The sequence below is a fragment of the Fistularia commersonii genome, chromosome 21, assembly GCF_037954325.1.
Source record: "Fistularia commersonii isolate RoL2024-O1a breed Wild chromosome 21, RoL_Fcom_v1.0, whole genome shotgun sequence".
Taxonomy (NCBI): Eukaryota; Metazoa; Chordata; class Actinopteri; order Syngnathiformes; family Fistulariidae; genus Fistularia; species Fistularia commersonii.
In genome coordinates this window covers 11,425,647-11,444,471 of record NC_141304.1, presented here as the reverse complement: position 1 = coordinate 11,444,471, position 18,825 = coordinate 11,425,647, and the positions used below count along the sequence as shown (strand labels likewise).

At 43.2% G+C, this 18,825-nt stretch overlaps 2 protein-coding genes across 4 annotated transcripts; one reads left to right on the top strand and one right to left on the bottom strand.

The window, feature by feature from the left end:
* Positions 1-4: 4 nt before the first annotated feature.
* LOC147222295 (uncharacterized) lies at positions 5-5,585 on the bottom strand. Of its 2 annotated transcripts, XM_086167988.1 has the most exons (4): positions 4,713-5,585; positions 3,159-3,551; positions 2,461-3,049; positions 5-1,526 (listed from the first exon to the last, which is right to left on the bottom strand). In XM_086167988.1, exons 2-4 carry the CDS (start codon positions 3,206-3,208, stop codon positions 1,359-1,361), a joined length of 807 nt encoding a protein of 268 aa, XP_086024114.1. In that variant the 5' UTR covers positions 3,209-3,551; positions 4,713-5,585; the 3' UTR covers positions 5-1,358. The 2 variants fall into 2 exon arrangements, with proteins under 2 accessions (XP_086024114.1, XP_086024113.1); XM_086167987.1 differs by having other exon boundaries at positions 2,461-3,551.
* A 2,317-nt stretch (positions 5,586-7,902) lies between these two features.
* LOC147222294 (dysbindin) lies at positions 7,903-18,030 on the top strand. 2 transcript variants are annotated; one of them, XM_086167990.1, is made up of 4 exons: positions 7,903-8,134; positions 16,367-16,516; positions 16,609-16,752; positions 17,328-18,030. In XM_086167990.1, exons 1-4 carry the CDS (start codon positions 8,092-8,094, stop codon positions 17,561-17,563), a joined length of 573 nt encoding a protein of 190 aa, XP_086024116.1. In that variant the 5' UTR covers positions 7,903-8,091; the 3' UTR covers positions 17,564-18,030. The 2 variants fall into 2 exon arrangements, with proteins under 2 accessions (XP_086024116.1, XP_086024115.1); XM_086167989.1 differs by having other exon boundaries at positions 7,905-8,134; positions 16,364-16,516.
* Positions 18,031-18,825: the final 795 nt, after the last annotated feature.

Genomic DNA, 18,825 nt, shown 5'->3' with positions numbered 1-18,825 from the left:
GTCGAGGTTTTTGAAAGCAATCTGTCGGCACTTTGAGAGACTATTCAGTCCCATTGTGACGGGTGAAAGCAGACTCCTTTTCAGCCAATTCCTCAAAAATTGTGCAACTGAATGATAAAAACGTCCTCTCTTGATTCGAGAGGTGACCTCCTCCTGTAATAACTACCCAAATGTCTGGGGCTTAGAATTGTGCTGGAAACTGAGGCACTGCTGTATTTTCAGGTTTTTAAAAATTGCAGAAGAATCCAGAATCTGACAAGGTTATGTCCTGACAGGTAACTGGAAGGTGTAGCGCCGAGGTTTTGAAATGCCAAATTGGAGCAAACGAGGGGTACATTGGATGAAGATCAAGGAAAATAAAACAAAACTCGACAAACGGCAGTAAAACCAACGAGCGCGGTCCATTGAGGGGGGACTCTGCGTTTGGATGGGAGAGCAGTCGGTCAGTCCAGATGGGATAGATCCAGGGTTGAAGAGGCTAAATCTTAAACCATACCGAAAGTTTGACCTTTTAGCCCAGTTCAGGTTAAAGTATTTAGAATTATGTTCTTGAAATAGTGACAATCCACATTACAACAGTCACAACAGACACTGTGAAGGGAAAAACTACAGAATATAGTACACAACACGTTTATTTATCCGTGAACAAACGGTATCACCGGCTAAAAATCACATCTGTGCGCGCTTGTGTGCTGTTGCTATGACATCTTGGTTTGCGTTTTATTTTCCGTCACATTCAAGAGTTTGTCCAAATACAAACGAGAAGGTTTACAAAGGGACGTTATAAAGCGGCGCCAAAACACGTGCCTCCTTTTTCAGCGTTCACAAATATCACAAGTACAGAGATGGCGTGCTGATATCAAACAACGAAGCTGTGACGCAGTGGTGTAAAACAGCCCGAAAAAGACATTCATTTTTAAAGCAATTACAACAACGCCTCCGTAGGAAAACCACCTGACTCCGTCTGAATCTTGATTTATTTTAGAGTTGTTGTTCGGAAAGTATGAAAGTCTCTCTACCATCATCATCATGGGGGTGATATGGGTGCAGTGTCTGAATATCATGTGTGTTGTCTTGTTTGCCTCGTCGAAAAAAAAAAAAAAAAGCTTTTCTCAGTAGAGGACCTCTGAAAGACTTACATCAGTGAGTTGATCTCATAATTCCTTTGGTTGTTTTTTATATACAAACTTTGAAAAAGCCCAAAGCACCACGGCAAACCAACTATACCAAAGCACAGAAGTACGATTAAAGAGGTAGAAAGAATGCATACATGTATTTACTTCATGCAATCACTTCCCTCTGAACTCTTGCTCCTGCCCCGCACCTGCACCCCGCCTGACTCGAGAGGTTTTGGGGTTTCAGTGCGGCCCGAGGGTTGGTACAGGGGTGAGAGCCAGGCAGACGTCCCCCACGCTGAGCTGGCGGCATTGCAGGCCGCAGAGACGGGCGGTTCTCTGAGGGCTGCAGGAGGACCAGCCGTGCCCGTGCACGAAGAAAGGATACTCCTCATAAACATCCACCAGCTCCTGGAGAGGGAAGAAAACATGGCAAACTGGGAAAAGGAGAAGTGCAGTACACCTCAGTCTGGACTGGATGGCGATATTGTACAAGATTGTAGGATTCACTCCAGCAGGGTTCCAGCGAGTTCATTTACGACTTTGAATCCGCCCACACACCCAAGTTTTTCACGTACTTATCTGAAGCATTCAATTATTTCAATAGTATAATTTGCTTAAAATGCTGTCTGGATCCCAGCGCTGTATATATTTATTTAAAAGGCATACCCTTGACTGAGCGATTAACATTCATTTTTTTCAGCATTTCTCCATTCAACACTATACTGTATCGCCCGCATACCCAATGGAGAAATATGTTTGGTCAAAGTGAAAGAGCATAGGTATTTTCATTGAATCTTTTGGAACAGTAAAGCAATTTATGTCAAAACTGGAAGTGCATTAGAGCATTTCTGATATCGTATGTTTTAGACATTTAAAAATAAGGCATTTCAGAGACAGTATTGCCCTCATTGTTCTCTGAATAAGAAATATTTCTATTCGGAACAGTGGCTGCAGAGGAAAAAACATGAAGTCACTTACGATCTCTTACGATCAATGGACTAAACAATTTTAAACTTTAACTCTGAGTCTTTTTTTGCAAGTTGAGATGCTGAGCTCTAGAAATGGATGCTGGTGCAATCATTTTGTCAGAAATTTCAGGTTATCTTGAAATGACACGTTTGATCATGTCATTTGTCAAACCTGGCTCGGTACCAATCGAAGGCTGTTCTCTCAAAAGTTTAATACTGTATAAAGTGTCTGCAGTTTGACCTCTCAAGTTACTGCGTGGCATTTGGTGGCAAAAGAAATTATATCAAAAAACATTCGCTTGTTTAGTTTTTTTTTTTTTCTGAGACAAAAAGCATGTTTGTTGTCTAAATGGGTGTCACAATGTTTGCGTCACCTGGGACTGCTGGTCGTGGAGGAGAATGAGGAGACGTGATATGGAGGAGGTGGAGTGGGAGATGCTCTGCACCGTGCAGCAGCTCAGGCGTAGGTCCGGGCAGGCGAGCGATCCGAGGAGGAAGTCCTCCGTCTGCAGATGTTCCACCCGTCTCAGCCGCCCGTCTCTGAGCTCGATCAGGGAGCCGGCCATGAAGTGAGGGATCAGCCAAGGGAAACCTCTGCGGGACGAAGAAGCTCGCTCAGAGGAACCCACCTCCCCTCTCTGCGGCTCTTGGAGCCGGACCGGAGCTCCCGATGCCCCCTCCGTCGCAGGAGTGGACGAGTTACGGGGCGAATCCTTCACGAAGGAATGTAACGACGAACCGGTGGCAGGGCTTTTGAGAAGCTTGGCTGATGTGTGCAATGCAAGCTCCTCACGTGAGCGAGGTAGACGTGTTTCCAGCAGGGAAGGGGAAGGACAGGGAAAGTGATCAGCGCTGATATTTGTGCGTTTAACATACGGCTGCGGTTGTTTATTTCTCTGCTTCTGTCTCCTCAACCTCTTATCAGATAATGTCTTGGGCTCCGATCCAAACTCCCCAGCCAACCTGTGGAAATAGTCCGGGACACGGTTAATGCTAAAGGACTGGTTTTGATGTCCCAGACGGAGGCCCTGTTCGTATTGCAGGGGGTCGACGTGCCTCCACTCCGACCAACCTTGATACTCCCAGACTGTCGGGAGACTTTGGGAACCGGACCCGCTGCATGTTTGCACCCAGGGCTGATAATTTGCGGGGACTTCGGGCTCCGGTAGCCTTGCAAGATTAATCTTAAACTCACTCTGGCTCTTGTAGGGGAAGGGCACCTTGAATACTTGGGTGTCGCATCGCTGCACCTCTGGCTGGCTTCGATTCTGGTCCCCTGCTTTGAGTGGGATGCCGTCCCGGACCGGGAATAGACTCCGGTTAGGCGTGAAGTTCATTGGCCTGCCCTTCCTTTCACCCGTGCAGGCACTGCGATTCCTCCTCTAGATGCGAGTAGCAATGAGACACAGATCGTATTAACGTGTTTGCTGGCATCGCAGAGAGCTCGGCCCGCCTCCGTCACCATCTGAAAAGTAAGAGGTGACACGAATTGGGATACTTAAAATTCTCATACAGCCTTCGAATGATGGAATGCAGGTTTTGACACAAACAATTGCCATTGGTGACACGATATACTTTTAGACATTTTTTATCATCCTCCGCTGTAGGGCCCACTGCAAGGAACTGTTGCCTTGACATTTTTGCGAAGACTTCTGTCAACGGTGACATAATACAGTTATCTAATCAAAAATTTGTTTTGCCGGATAACTGGGAATTAAAGTTTATCAAACATCCGATACATACTTGGGCTGCGAAGGCTAATATCCAGCAGTGTGTTTTGTAAAGGAGGGGATGCAGTTACAATGTATTGCAATTGTTCTTTATTTACAAAGTTGATGATGCAGAGTTAAAAGTATGGGCGCAGTCATAAAGTCAGAGGTTACATTTTAGCACAGCAAGCAAGCAAAATCCGCCTCCTCGAAAGGTCAAGGAAAGGAAAGTGTGTGTGTATTCAGTCTATTACTAAATAGAATTTTAAGCTCTTGTATCCAGCCTGCATTTCTCTCATGGAACTCAAGTGACTGACTCACTGCAAGCATGCACAGCAGTGAGTCAATCTGCTGTTGGATGGAGGGTGCGGGGGACCATACCCCCCCACCCCCCCACCCCAAACCCTCAAACACACACTTCTCCCGGCACAAATTTTATTTGGCTCGGTAAAAAGAAGCCTAGGAGTTTCACAACCTGGCTAAGCTAAGTTTATCCGTATTATGTAATCGCAGCAGAGCACTACCACTTAATAGACCTCCTTCCTCCTGCGTGTGTCTGTGGTGTGATGTTACGAGGAGTATCAGATAACTCTCACACTGGCCTTATACAAGTACAATTAATCCTTCCGTCCGGCAATTAATCCTGTGAGTCTATCACTGAGCTTCAGTGAACTTGCGAGAGTATTCATTTGTTACAAAGTGGGGAATCTTGGTGATTCCAAGATTATTTGCATAAGTGATAATGCTTTATCAATAGAGTTGTTGCACAACACAACCGCACGCAACACCTGAGCTGAATCCTGCAAACTATGAAGATTTCTTTGGGTGTGTTAGTTCCAGAATAGAAGTAAAAAGATGAATAAACATGCTATATGAATTGATTTTTATACTTTACCTGAGTCAATGAATCTACTTACGTAATGACTCGCGTAGCCATCCGTCCAGGAATCTTCAACTCGCACGTGCATCCATCTACAGACACTATCGATCCCTTTCCTCCGCTCATCCTATCTGCTTCTTGATGTTATACTCCCACTCACTCAGTCATTCAGTCATTTCATTTTATTCAGTCTTCAACAGTTCTGGTCTCCCTCCCTCTCTCTCTCTCTCTCTCTCTCTCTCTCTCTCTCTCTCTCTCTCTCTTTTTCTCTGCCTCTTTTTTTTCTCTCCCTCTCTTACCGTGTGAACTTGTTCCCCTCCTGTTAACGCTCAAGTAGCTCTCAGCTTCCCCTCCATTTGTAATCACTGTTCTCTTTCTCTCTTCTTATTCCGCTCTCTTCCTCTCGCACTCTCCAGATGTATAATTAGAAATGGGACTGCTGTTTAAGTCCTCAGCCAAGGGTGGGCGTATGACTGCCTGATGGCTTTGGCATTTTTCCCGGCGACGTGAGAGCGGGAAACTGTTACTTTACACCGGGCCCTGAACGCAAACGCACATCGGCAATTTGGGATTGAGTGCTGGTAGAGTCACATGGCCGTAACGTGTTAACCATCCCCTCCTCCCACCGGCGTTCCACCTCATTGCATGTGTCCAGATCCTCTCAGCGGAGGAGATGTGGACCGATTACGTGAAATTGTGATTGAGAGACATCAGACGGATTGAAGTCTTTGAAATAGCAAGGACTTACTTATGACAGAACGGCTTAAAGGTCATCAGATCTCTCGAGAAAAAGGCCTTTCATAATTGAGCAGACAAAACCAACAATGTCCTCTCTCCCACGCCTGGCAGTTCTCTTTCACTTTACTCTGCTTATTTGCTCTCTTGCATCCCTCCTTTTTTATTAAAATTTTAACACAAGAAGGCGACCTTAGCCTTTTAGTCACTGGCGGCTATCGATCAGGTCTCCGCGATCGATTTTTGCCCGACCTTTGCAGGTGAACTGATGGACATGAAAAAGCTCTCTTGTTATTCTTTTGAGGTAAGAAGAATTTGTCGCCTTGAGTCACATCATGCTTCCTCTGCCCACTCTCTCTATATATCCGTTTCTTGGTTTTGTTTGATGCCCTCTCGGGTAAAAACAAATTTGCGACGCGATAGGACGATACAACGAACCGCCGCGACCGCCGATAACAGGAAATGCTCGCTTTTATTGCTCGGAATCACTCCGTCCCATCAACCTTTAACAGCTGTATCAGCCCACAATAGCAGTTTCATTCTGAAGTAGAAGTAAGTAATTTGGACAGAAAAATTTCCATTCAAATGCAGAGGTATACTTTGATTTTAAAGAATTAATACTCCATTGCATTACAATTAAAAGGCTAACAAAATCGTTTTCTAATTGAATGTCCAAATGTTTAACTGGCAAACTACACTTGATTTACTGTTCTATTTTTTTTTTTACCATATATTTACAATATTCCATACACTAATAGTCAAAATCGGAGGTGCTGTGAATATTAATGAAAGAAAAGCAACGGTGTGATGAGCAATACCATTTTCAACCTTTCAGACATTTTGTCAGTAAACTTATTTGTGTAAATCATAAAACAACTTATTATTCTGATGATGATGATGATAATAATAAATATAGATTACAACAAAAGCACTTACATAATGCCCAATGATAGCTGAGATAGATTCCAGCGCCCCCGTAACCCTGCATGGAGAATAGATAACAAACAGAATAGATAATTAATTGTTGAATTATTATCATAAATTATTATTTACAACAAAAACAACAATGATAATTATCAGTATAGTGACAATAATAAGAACTACTACAAAAACAACAATAATAAACAAGTGATATCATTATTATTGATATTATCAGAATTAATAACCGTTATTACTTTATTATTATTATCATCATTATTATTTTTGTAATAATTATTATAATTGTTATAACCACCCTCAAAGCCTATTGTAGTATATTACCTGGGTAAAAGTATATTGTTACTTGCCAATATTTGCCATCTTTTTGTTTAAACTGTAAGATTTTTTTTAATTGAGTGTTGTGTGATGAGACTGGCCTCCGTGTGGGGATATCAATTTTTATATCAATTATTCTGCATTATTTAGTTATTATCTTGGCCATCAAGCAAATCACTTGAAGAGCTTGTTAGAAGCCACACAGTGCACTGTCATCGAAAAAAAAAAGTTTGCTTTGTGAATCCTCTGCAGGGAAATAGTGAATCATTAGCAAGAACTGAAGCCGACTTTGACTGCCCACTAGATGGTGCCCTGTACTCAGGGGCTGGAAGATGTTTCTCAGGGAATGTTTTGAATTACCATGACACTTTAACATGGTAAACTGCAAAAGAGGAAATGTCAGCAAATATTTTAGCAAATATTAGCACCTTCAGAAATAGGGGTAAATGGCACAAAACATAGAAACTAACTGAGGTAAATATTTTCATTAATCACTGACAGAACTAGACTGTGACCCCGCACTCGCCCCCCCCCCCCCCCATCAGCACTTGGTTTTTGAAAAATGTAAAAAGTCACATTTTAAAACATTCTCAAATCATAACAACATACACTTTTCTTGCAGTGCTTTAACGCAGGGATAGGAGAGCACAATATAGAAAAGATGAGTGAGGGATAAGGAAAATTGTTATGAAATCTTTTATATTGCATCCTAAATTGCATCCCTATTTATTTATAAGAATGTATTAGACCCCATGAAACCTTGTTTTATAATTATACTGCTACTACAACAAATATTAATACTGCTACTACTGCTACTACTACTACTACTAATGATAATAATAATAATAATGACAATAACAACAACAATAATAATAATAATAATAATAATAGCACATGAGTAAAAGCTCTGACTGTCTGCCATAAGCTCTAGCATCAATTGACCTGAAGGTGAAGTAGAGGAGTCTCTAAATCTGCAACACAAACGGAGAAAGAGAGCCAAGGCAGATAAGAAGCGTGTGTGTGTGTGTGTGTGTGTGAAAGAGAGCGAGAGAGAGAGAGAGAGAGAGAGAGAGGACAAAAATAACAAAGGCATGTGCCTGTCTCTCCTTGGTATTTTCCACCCCGTTACATAAAATCCCTCCATCCTTCTTCTCAATCCCTTCCTCTCCTTCGCAACTCCTCCCTCCTCCCTGTCATTGGTCAGCCGGTCAACTCCACAAAGCCTCAAACTTGTTCTCGCCTCTTCCAAGTGGCTCACAGTTCACAGAGGGAAGGAGGGAAGGGGAGCAGCGTCGCAGCAGGCGTCAGTCCCTTTGGGCCGAGCAGAGGAGGTGGGAGATGATTGACAGCCTCCCAGCTGAACTCTCAAAGGACTAACTGCCCATTTGACACTCATCATCTCCAACTTATTATCTGCAACTTGCAACATGAGCTCCTCCTCGGCCAGCCTGCACAGCAAGCGTCTACCCTGTGAGTATTTCTTCAAGTTTTACTTCTGCAGATCCTGACTATTTTCTGGATTTTTGGATATTGTGGCCCATGAAATTAAGATAAACAAAGATATTACCTGTCAAATATGAAAATATAGCAACAGCAAAAATAAAAATATCTATTTGCTGGAATAAGGAACAAGAAACCTTTCAAAATGATTTGGCCATTCAGAGTATAGCAAGAAAAAATAACTCAATTGCCTTTTTAAATCCACTTCAATGCCGCATTAGAAGAGTAAAAGAGTGAAGAAAACATGTAAGTACAATTGTGTTACCATGGGTTTTCATCATTTTGAATAGACAGCTGTGTGAGTGTGGGACAAACATAATCTGTGTGTGTGCGCGCGCGCATGCATGTGCATGCTTTAAATTGCTGCAGCTGTGAGTAAGAGTGCGGGTCGGCCCAAATCAGACAGGAACGTTGAATCATCAGCCCGACTGAGGAGCACTAATACCAATAGGTCACGCTGGCTTCCACCAGAACAAGGATGCATTTTCACACACACAGAAATACACACATGCAGACATGCACATGTATCACACTCACACACACACACACGCATGCAGACTCACACACTTGGATTGGGGCCAGTGCAGAGGGCCTGGCACAGAGCTCATGTTCAGAATGGGATTGCGGCCGCAGATCCCATTAGATCCGACCGAACCTGATAGGACACACAAACCTGGGAAAGAACTGAGATCAGTGTCTGATTCCATGAGGCAGAACAGGATTGGCTTGAGCTTGTGGCAAAGACGTCTCCCATCTGTTGCGCTGTCCCCGGGGCCTCCGTCCTCCATTCCCTCACATCTTGATTATTGTTGGGATGGAGATACAGTGAGGAGCACTGACCAGCTGCTGAAAGCATGTTCCAGAAAGAAATGGTTTATTCATTAAGTTCTCGGTCAATCCCTTCGGACTGATGAGGCAGATGCTTTTGAAGTACAAACCAAAGGGGTGAAAAACTAACATGATGCACTTTTAGAGTTATATTTTGTCATCTTCTACTGTCTGAACCAGAGGTTATCCTCTTGTATTCAGCACTTTTGCTCAAAAGCGGATAACTGTATGACTTCATATTTGTCGACCATATGAGTTTGCAGAGCCTCTATATGCCTCATTCCTAAGCCTCTTGCGCCAGTATAGGACATTAATTCCTTTGTTATGGTTTTAAGCCAGTAAAGGCTGCAGCTTCACTTTTTGCTCACAATCCAACTTTCTGCTGTGGGATTAAGGCCGGGGAGGTGCCAGTTTAAAAAGCCGGTAATTTGTTTTCCACTCATTCTCTTGTGCTTCTGGAATTGGGCGTCGGGTAATTGTTCTACTAAGTGAACCAATACTTTTGCCACAAACTTGGATTTTAAACACACGCTATCAAATGTTCATCAGTGTCACCACAATAGTCTTTTGATTTCATGGATACTCGATACATCCAGTGCTTTGGACTCGGGAGCCCCAGAGATTTAGTCCACTTCAAACTAACCGATCTATGAAAAGTTACCAAACACCAGTCTTTGCCTTGGTGGGATTTTCTTTCGGCCATCGTGTCCTTGACTGGAGGGCTTTTGCCCACAGATCGCTGTGGGGACGTCTTACAGTCTGAAACCACAACTTTGAACTGCTCCGGGTCAGCCTGGAGCTGAAGAATAACATTTCAGACAGCTCTCTGCTCTGTGAAAAAGTCCCTCTTTGTGCATCATCATTCATCTATCCTTCTTTGCATGATGAAATACACAGTTATAGACATTATAAATAATATAGAAGAAAAAAACATAATAAAGTATTTCTCATTTCTGAAATATCAAAATAGATAGATAGATAGATAGATAAATAGATAGATAGATAGATAGATAGACAGACAGACAGACAGATAGATAGATAGATAGATAGATAGATAGATAGATAGATAGATAGATAGATAGATAGATAGATAGATAGATAGATAGATAGATAGATAGATAGATAGATAGATAGATAGATAGATAGATAGATAGATAGATAGATAGATAGATAGATAGATAGATAGATCTTTGCATGGCTTGAGTCATTGCTTTGTTTTCCACCAGTTTTGGCTCTGCCGCTCCTCTCCTCCTCGGGAAGAACAGTTCAGAACAGTTCTTTGAGCAATTCCAAGGAAAGGGGAGGCTCAAGTAAAAAAAAAACATCAGCCTTGAAAATGGCATTTTCTCTCGATTGCAGAGCGGAGGACGTGTGAGGCTGAAAACCACGGCTGTATCGACACGTTGTCAGCTGGTGAAGCCTATTACCAGAACTCATGACAGGCTGTTAGGGGCCTTACGAGGGCAGTGGGGCAGGACACTGACCTACAAACACTTCTATTGTCACTCTGGCCGGAGGCCATGAAAATAGAGGGTTAACAATGATGTCAGTGTTTTCTCCAGAAATCGCGGTGCCGGAGTTGGCTCAGTCATGGTCAAAACAAGCCAGATCTATTGTACAAATTGGCGAAAAAAGGAAAAAAGAAATGTACATATCAACTGAGACCGACACACAGACACACTTGATTTTATAACTTATAACCCTAACCTGCCAATTCAAGTTTGTTTATGACAAAAATAAACTAGAGGGAGGAAAGTAAAACATTCACATTCACAAGCAGGACTGTGAATACAGATGGAAATACAGAAGTGTGCTCTGGCGATTTCGGCAATTTTTGAAACAAGTTCGGGAAAGAAAAAAGATAGATGTATAACCCAATAAGAGAGCACTGATCAGAACTCCCTCAACTTTCCCCAGTATCTATTTTAAGAGATGTTTTCTACTGTTTTAAGGGGGATTTTCTTGGATGGCTGAGTGAATAGATGCATATGTAAAAAAAACAAAAAAAACACCCTTAAATATAGTGAATGAATGAACGAAAAAATTAGGACCTCTTCAAATTTTTTTTTACTGGAGATTCTGTGCTACAAACAGTTAAACGCTGGTTTTACGCCCAATGATTTTTGCAGTCTCTGACTTAAAACTCAAAGTCGGAAGGAAATCTTAAGAGGCTTAGTGGAGTCGCAGCGCGCTCCCGTCATCTCTGTGTTTAAGTGCAAGGTTATTTTACAGTCTTAGAGCAGCCGTAGCTCAGTCCTTTCCTAGTCTTGGGCTTACAACAATATCAAATGCGTTCGATCTTATTGCAAGTCTTTCAAGTCTTGACCGTGACGTAACACAATCAACAACCAATAGATAAGCTCCAATGAAACTGGAAAAAGGACACCTGTTTGACAAACAATTACAAGGGCGGTATTGGTGGCAGAGACAGTATTTCTTAGCAGTATGGATGAACAGGAACAGCGAAGGATGTCCAGATCAATATGGAGCGTCCAGAAAGAGCTGCTGTGGGCAGAAAAGCCCGGCTTGCACGATGTCGACTCGTATCACAACCGATGGGAGAAGGAAAGGCGATGGAGTGTAATAGCAGAGGCTCTGCAAATACCCGGTGAAAACATCGCGTGACAGGGGGAAAAATAAAACTGCTGAAAGAATCTAGTTGTTGTTTTCACAAGTCTTTCCCAAAGCTTTTCAAAGTTTTCAGATGTGTGGGTGGCATTAGTGTAAAAAGAAATCTCCAGTACTAAGGAGACCGTGCTAATGATGCTGCTCTCCCAGCCCTGGCAGAGACACACAAACTAATGACCAGCTGTAACCTGTTAGCAGGGAGCCGCTGTCGAGGTTAATGTTGCGCCGGAAGGTGCGAAGGAGAGGTCGGTCGAGATAAACATGACCCTTTTAACTAGTGAGCCGACGCAGCGTTCTAGGCTGACGACAATCCCGGGATGCTCTCTCTCTGCAAGTATTCCCGCTCTCCATGCTCCGTGTTTTGCACGCCAACACTGTTCAATCCTCCTTCATCCCACCTCTATTTCTTGTCACGGTCAGAACCGATGAGTAGATCCAATTGCACGACACCGCTAGTCTGGTAAAACCCGCGTGCTTGATAAGTTCACACAAATATGAAGTGTATCCCAGTGGTGAGATGTTGGCAGGTGGTCACTTCCATCACTTCTATGCACAAACAGAAGGGGGTTTATGGGACCATTGCCAGTGTTCTCTTTTTTTCTCTTGGTAGAGTGTTTTTTTAAACTACTAGGACCCGCCACAGCGGCACATGAAAATGTACCAACTATTTGAGCCATTTAAAGTGGGGGTGACCTCATCCATTTGCACAAGAGCCCACTTCTGTGAGAAAGTCTCAGCTGGGTTGAATAGAGACCCACTGAGAGGCTGGCAAACAGCTCTATAATCAAAGAGAGTGGGAGAGGAAACAACGGTTCCCACTGGGGTTTCCATTGAACCCCTGATTATTGAAGGGTTTCAGCCCCTGATCTGCTCAGGCAGCGACAAACAACTGGATCATCCGGCGAGGCACTTTTCCGAGCTCCGGGCCGCCTTGACATCCCCTCTCCATGTCTCCGGGGGGAGAAAACTCGTGTATTCATTTAGCAACAGACGCGGGCTAATGGCGCCCTTATGTGACTTAATTTACCCCCGAGATCAACGCGATCCCTCGCTGTTTGAGAATCTGCGCCAGATATTCAGGGGTTGGGGAGGTTGTCCTTCAAAATGTGTGAAGCACATCTTACCGGGATGGATATGCGAGAATGACCGGTCTGTTATATCGAAAGTTTAATGCTGAAAGACGTTCTTTGTGTGGAAATGAGATAATGGATCATGCACAGATGATGCGTTATTACCGCTCACGGTGAGACATGTGTATGACAGTAAATTGAATAAGGGCATCGGGAAATCAAAAGTTTGTGTGCGTCCAGGAACTCACGTCATGTCCGAGGAGCACTCGCTTGTCCCCTTCCCTCGGATCTCCGCTTTTGTGCAGCTTTGAATGAGCTCTTTCTCTGCGCCTCCGGAGCGGAGGGCCCGGGTTTGTCTTTGTGTGGGGAGGCAATGTGGCATGCAAAACACTTCCGGCCTCAATCGTTTTTTTTTTTTTTTTTTTTAATCCTCTTCCTGTTTCCTACGTTCTCTACGTCCAGCTGGTCCGGCGCCCTGACCTGTGACCTTTTCTGCTCCCCAAAAGCACAAGGGAAATTGTGCAGAAGGGGGAAAGGATAGCAGATAAAGATAGTTTTTAACTGAGCTTCTCGTATGTAACGCTATCGTCATTGATGTTGGGCTTACACCTGACGATTTTCATCGTCTTACGAGTCTTACTTATTGGAGTCGCAGGGTCTCCCATCATCATTTAGTGTAAGGTGGCAATCTTACAGTCTTTCGCATTCGGAGATCAGTCTTTTCCTGGTCTTGGACACGATGTAAAACATGTTTTATCTTATCGCAAGTCTTTCAAGTCTTTACCGTGACGTAACACAATCAACAACCAACAGATGAGCTCCAACAAATCTGGAAAAAAAGGAAACCTGGTAGACAAACAATCACCAGAGCGGTTTCTGAGACAGGGATGGTATTTCTTTGTGGTACAGATGAACGGGATTGATGACAGATGTCCCGATCGGTATGGACCGTCCAGAAGGAGGAGCAAATGGTGGAGTTGTGGGCAGAACAACCTGGCTTGTACGATGTCAACTCTCCTGAGTATTACAACCAAGTGGAGAAGGAAAAGCGATGGACTGAAATAGCAGAGGTTCTGCAAATACTCGGTGAAAATTCTGCATGGTGGGAAAAAACTGCAGAAAGAATCAAAGTTTTCCATAATTCTTTTCCAAATCTTTTAAAAGTCTTCAGATGTAAGATATCCAGGCTTTGTAAAATCTCAGTTCAGTTTCATTTAAAACTCTCATACTGGTATTTAGATGAGATGATAGGTTTACAAGAGTCCAAATCTTTTCAAAATCACAAGATGTTTGGGTGGTATAAGTGATATGTCAAGTCAGATTATGTTTATATGGCGCCAAATCAGATCAGAGTTGTTTGATGAGCAGGTCTGGAATGCACTCAAAGATGATCATTCCTCCATCCAGCCTCTTAAACCGCCGCAGACAGAGTCTCGTATTTAACTACAGCGTCACATTTGTGGCGAGGATAAGGCCGACCCTACATGTAATCTCATCAGCCGTGGCTGCCGTGGTCTCGCCTCTTGTTTTTTCCCATACAGGGATTTTCTCGTGTGACCGGTTGCACTAATCAGAGGTCACCGGGGTCGTTCACAATGGAGAACCACATCGATTCATACGGCTCAATAGAGAAGACGGGCAAATACAGAGGCAAAATCAATGCGGGGAATATGCATCTGTAGCGAACCTTCAGCTCTCTGAGGAGCCGGAGCCTCGAAGTAGCTGCAACCGATAGGTGCGATCCATCAGTGTGTGAGATGAGACCTCAATGACAAGTGCTTTGCTACGATCTACAACCTGCAGTAAAACATATTATTTTCATGGAGATGAAAAGGAAAAACAAGCTCCTTACATTTTTTCTTTGAGGAAATGGAAGGATATTTTGGCGATAGACGTGACCTCCTTGGCCGGTCACATGATATAAAATACGTACGTATGAACAGTCAGAGGACGATTGCTACTGACGTTTCGCTTTGTTAACGTTGCCCCCCTGTCTCTTCCCTGCACACAACAGCGTTTTCGAAAATTGTGTAACAGTGCAACGAGAGCGGGGGATTATGCACACGCACGCACGGAGACCCGCAACCTCGTGCAAATAACACAAAGAAAGGAAAGCTGCCAACTCGCAAATACTCACAGACATTTCCTACAAAGGAGACTGTCAGAGGACACTAACAGGCCTGCAATTTCAGCAGATTTCTTTTCACATTCGCGCCTTCGGCCTGAGCCTGCACGCCGCGCGCTCCAGCCCCGCAGTCCCGGTTGTCCTCATATTCTTGACTTTTGAAAGCCACTTTGACTACAAAACCAGCAGGCTCTCTGAGCGCAGGAAGCAGGCTGTCAGAACGAGGTAGAGCAGAGCCGCAGTGACAGGCGCGTGTCCTGCTGCCTCCGAAGAGATGTGCCTGGAACCAGCTTGTGGGGCGAACGGGGGGGGAGGAGGGGGGCGACCGCGCTGATGCTGCACTCTGTGCACGGAGACTTTGCTTTCAGGCCAACTCTGCGCTTTTTGATCGACAGCGCAGGCAACTGCAATATTCACCGTTTTTCTTTTTTCACGGTTCATTTTGAGGACAGGAGGTGTGTTCACGAAGGTGTGACATAAAACAAAAACGCTGTAATCCTTCTTTTAATTCTGTGATTGTAAACACCTTCAGGTAATGTGCTTCTATTCTCATTCATCTGTGGGTATTTATAGAGCCATAATGACCGACGGTCTTAGTACGGGACGGATAATCTTCACCCTATACCCAGGTTAGACAGGCCTTAAAGCTTTATCCAATTAGCTCGGTCTGTCTCTAGTGCCTTGTTCTACATACCCAGGGTGCAAAAAGTCCAGATGTTTCTCAAGCGTGTTCCCTTTCCCCGAAATTGTTTCTGGCTGAAGTAGTTTATTTCATTTTGCAATTTTTCTTTGTTGATTCATCAATTTCTGCTTTCCCCGGATAGAGAGACGATTCTATCGCTTTGCAGTTTTGCAACAAAACAACTCGGAAACAGTGCAAATGTACTTCCGCAAGTGAGCGCTGGTAGTCACTCAAGTTTTCTTACTATGTACTTAAAGACTTTAAAAATATGCAGTCAATTATGTGTAAATGAACCACACCCTGATGCCTAACACACACACAAATGCATTCACATACATTTTTTTCCAGGTACAAAATACATATTGTTGCTCCATGTCTATGTGTTTACTGGAAAAGGCCTTTACCGAGCCCAATACAACACTTAACTTCCCACTTTAATTTATATTAACCATATTTTTGTTAACTGCGGCCTGAATTTTATACTGAAAATTAATGATAACTCTGACAAAGAGGATTTTACATGACTTTTAAAGTCAAGAGCAGAAGTACACACTACAACCTCGGGTAGCTTCTCTGGCAGCTTGCAACTCAATGTCTCCCCCTCATGGCTGCAAACAGTTGACTAATGGGTGACTGAAGGATGACTTGGACTATTGTACTTTTTCATCCAGATTTTTTTTTTCCTTCTCTGAATTTCCAATTTAAATTTTGATTTGTCTTTTCAACCAAGTAGTTGGTGTAATAATCTATCAGTTTTGTGTCAAGTGCCTGTGGAAGAAGCTGCAAGCATCACACACTGACCCAGAACCGGGTTTACAGAGAAAGAACTCTTGAACCCAACATGCTGTTATTATTCTGACCTCCAGCAGACAATGAGCACGGCCAGAGGCTCGCAGATGTGGACGCAGCGCAGCAGCTAAAACTGAAAGAGAGGCAGCGGTTTTTCGAGGAGGTTTTCCAGCATGATGTGGACGTTTACCTCTCCTCAGCACACCTCTGCATCAGAGACTACAAGAGGCGTAAGCTTGATCTCCACCATCTTTTTTTGTAGATATGAACATTCGGATGCACAAATAGCCTAAAAGTGATGCGCTCACCTTCTCTGTTGCAGCTCCCATTGGAAGTATTTCATCGATGGAGGTGAACGTGGATTTGCTGGACCAGATGGAGCTGATTGACATCTCAGATCAAGAGGCGTTGGATGTCTTCTTCAACTCTGGTGGAGATGATGGAGTGCTGAGCTCCCCACTGCAAGGTACAGGCACAAACAAGAACATCGGCGAAGATGCCAAGACGTGTTTGATGCATGGGATCTGCAAATGATAAATAAATGGGATTACTACATTTTCTTTGACTGTAATGATGGTTCTGATTTTATAAAAATACACATTAGGCAATGTAAGATTTTTGTGTCAAACTTAATAATTCTATGGAATAGAGAAAAATTCTTGGGCATTCACGATTGATAGATAGATAGATGGATGATTTCCGTGAAACCCCAAGCGGAAATAAATTAAATTGTTGTAGAAGCCAGGTTACATCAAAAATCGACAACAAATGAAAAGTTCAAAAACAGTAATATGTTAAGAAAAAATTCAATCCGAGAAAAAAAATACAATAAGAAAAACTGTCTACAGTGCAAGAATGGAACCCAATTTATAACAATTATCATGAAGCTGAAGATATTTCAATATTGTTTTCAAGGGGTCAGATCAGGGTAAAATTGTAAAAAAATAAATTTATTTCTTTTGGTATTTGCATGTTATTACCAAATGGGGGTTGATTAATAAGAGGTATATTACATTGTTTTTGTTCCCTGCTGCAATCCAGGAAAGAGCAACACAGAGGAAGTCCGTAACAGCGGACTCTTTCGACACGTCCTTGAGGGTCTGGATAACAAGTCCCGCGTGTCCTCCACGTCTTCAAACTCATCCTCCAACAGCCAGGCGACGGACGCCAATGGAGACGAGACCCCGGCGGTGGATTCCGAAGAAGAAGAGACACACAGCGGCACACTGAAGCGGAGAGCTGCGACCACGGAGAAGGGGAAGGGAAAAGGTCCTTAGGATGGAGATTTAACCCCCTTTTTGAACAATCTTCATTTGAGGGGTGGGATGTGAAGGGGGTGAAAAGTGAACTTTGCGCTGTGAGCTGCGGCCTCTGCTGAACCACACCCTGCGCTTTATCACTGCTGTCCGCTCTGGGCCCGATATCCAACTAATAGCCATGGTTGTGTGTTTCACATGTGGCGACACTTTCCTTCAAATTCTGAAATAACGTCCAATCTGCCACGTTCTAGTGATTCGAGATCCATCGAAGTTTCTATATTTTATACGGCATTAACACAACAGCAAGATCACGCGTGGAAGGAGACACGTGCAGACATGACATATCAGATTGTTAGTGTGGAGACACAATTTCCTGTAAATGAGAACATGACATTTTTAAGCATTCAGTCTGAGTTAATATCTGAAAAAACAACGCCTGTCCCCTTTCTAACAATAAAGATAAAGAAATAATAAATACAAGGATCTGGAGTGGAGTCTTCGTGTTTTCCCCAAAGGCAAAAAAAACGCAGGACGTGCATTTGAGACCATCAATTGACACCCGAGTGAATGAGAAGTTGAGTGGATGCATATTTACGTGCAATCAATGTGACAAGTTAAACGTCAAGATTTTTTAGAATTTAGATTAACAAACGTGATTATCAATATTTTATTCCGAGAGTTACGTTTTTTTAAAAAATGTTTAAAAAAACAGTCTCAACAAAAACACTCACGTGCACACACAGTAAACTGCAATACTTGTGTTGGGTGTGTGGAGGGAGAAGGGAGGGTCCTCAGAAACTGCAACCAAATTTCAGAGCAGCCAGTCTTCAAGTACTTGGAGTTGAGAGAACCTCGACCACCATCATGCTCCGCCTCATCTTCCTGGTATGTAGCGACGGCAACCCTATAATTCATTTTTATTTGGAACAGTGACAATAATCGATCAATTTGTGCTAAAATTCAGCACCAAATGAGGAAATGTTGAATTATTTTTTACCTGCTAGAGAGCTTAACTTTTGGGAAAGACAGACATTTCCATCAGTTACCTTACACAATATACAATACGATACAAACAATAAGGTACAAGCAGCAGACAGGAGACCGATTCTAATGTTATAGAGCGAATATCTTTGCGGGGACTGACTTGTCTACTATGCAGAGATGAGTCTTGGACAGGTTTATTCTGCAAGGTTCGTCCAAACGACATGAATGACTTCCCGCTCTAGTTTCACGCTAACATTCCTCCTATGCATTATCTCAGTGTAAACACCATGAGTTTC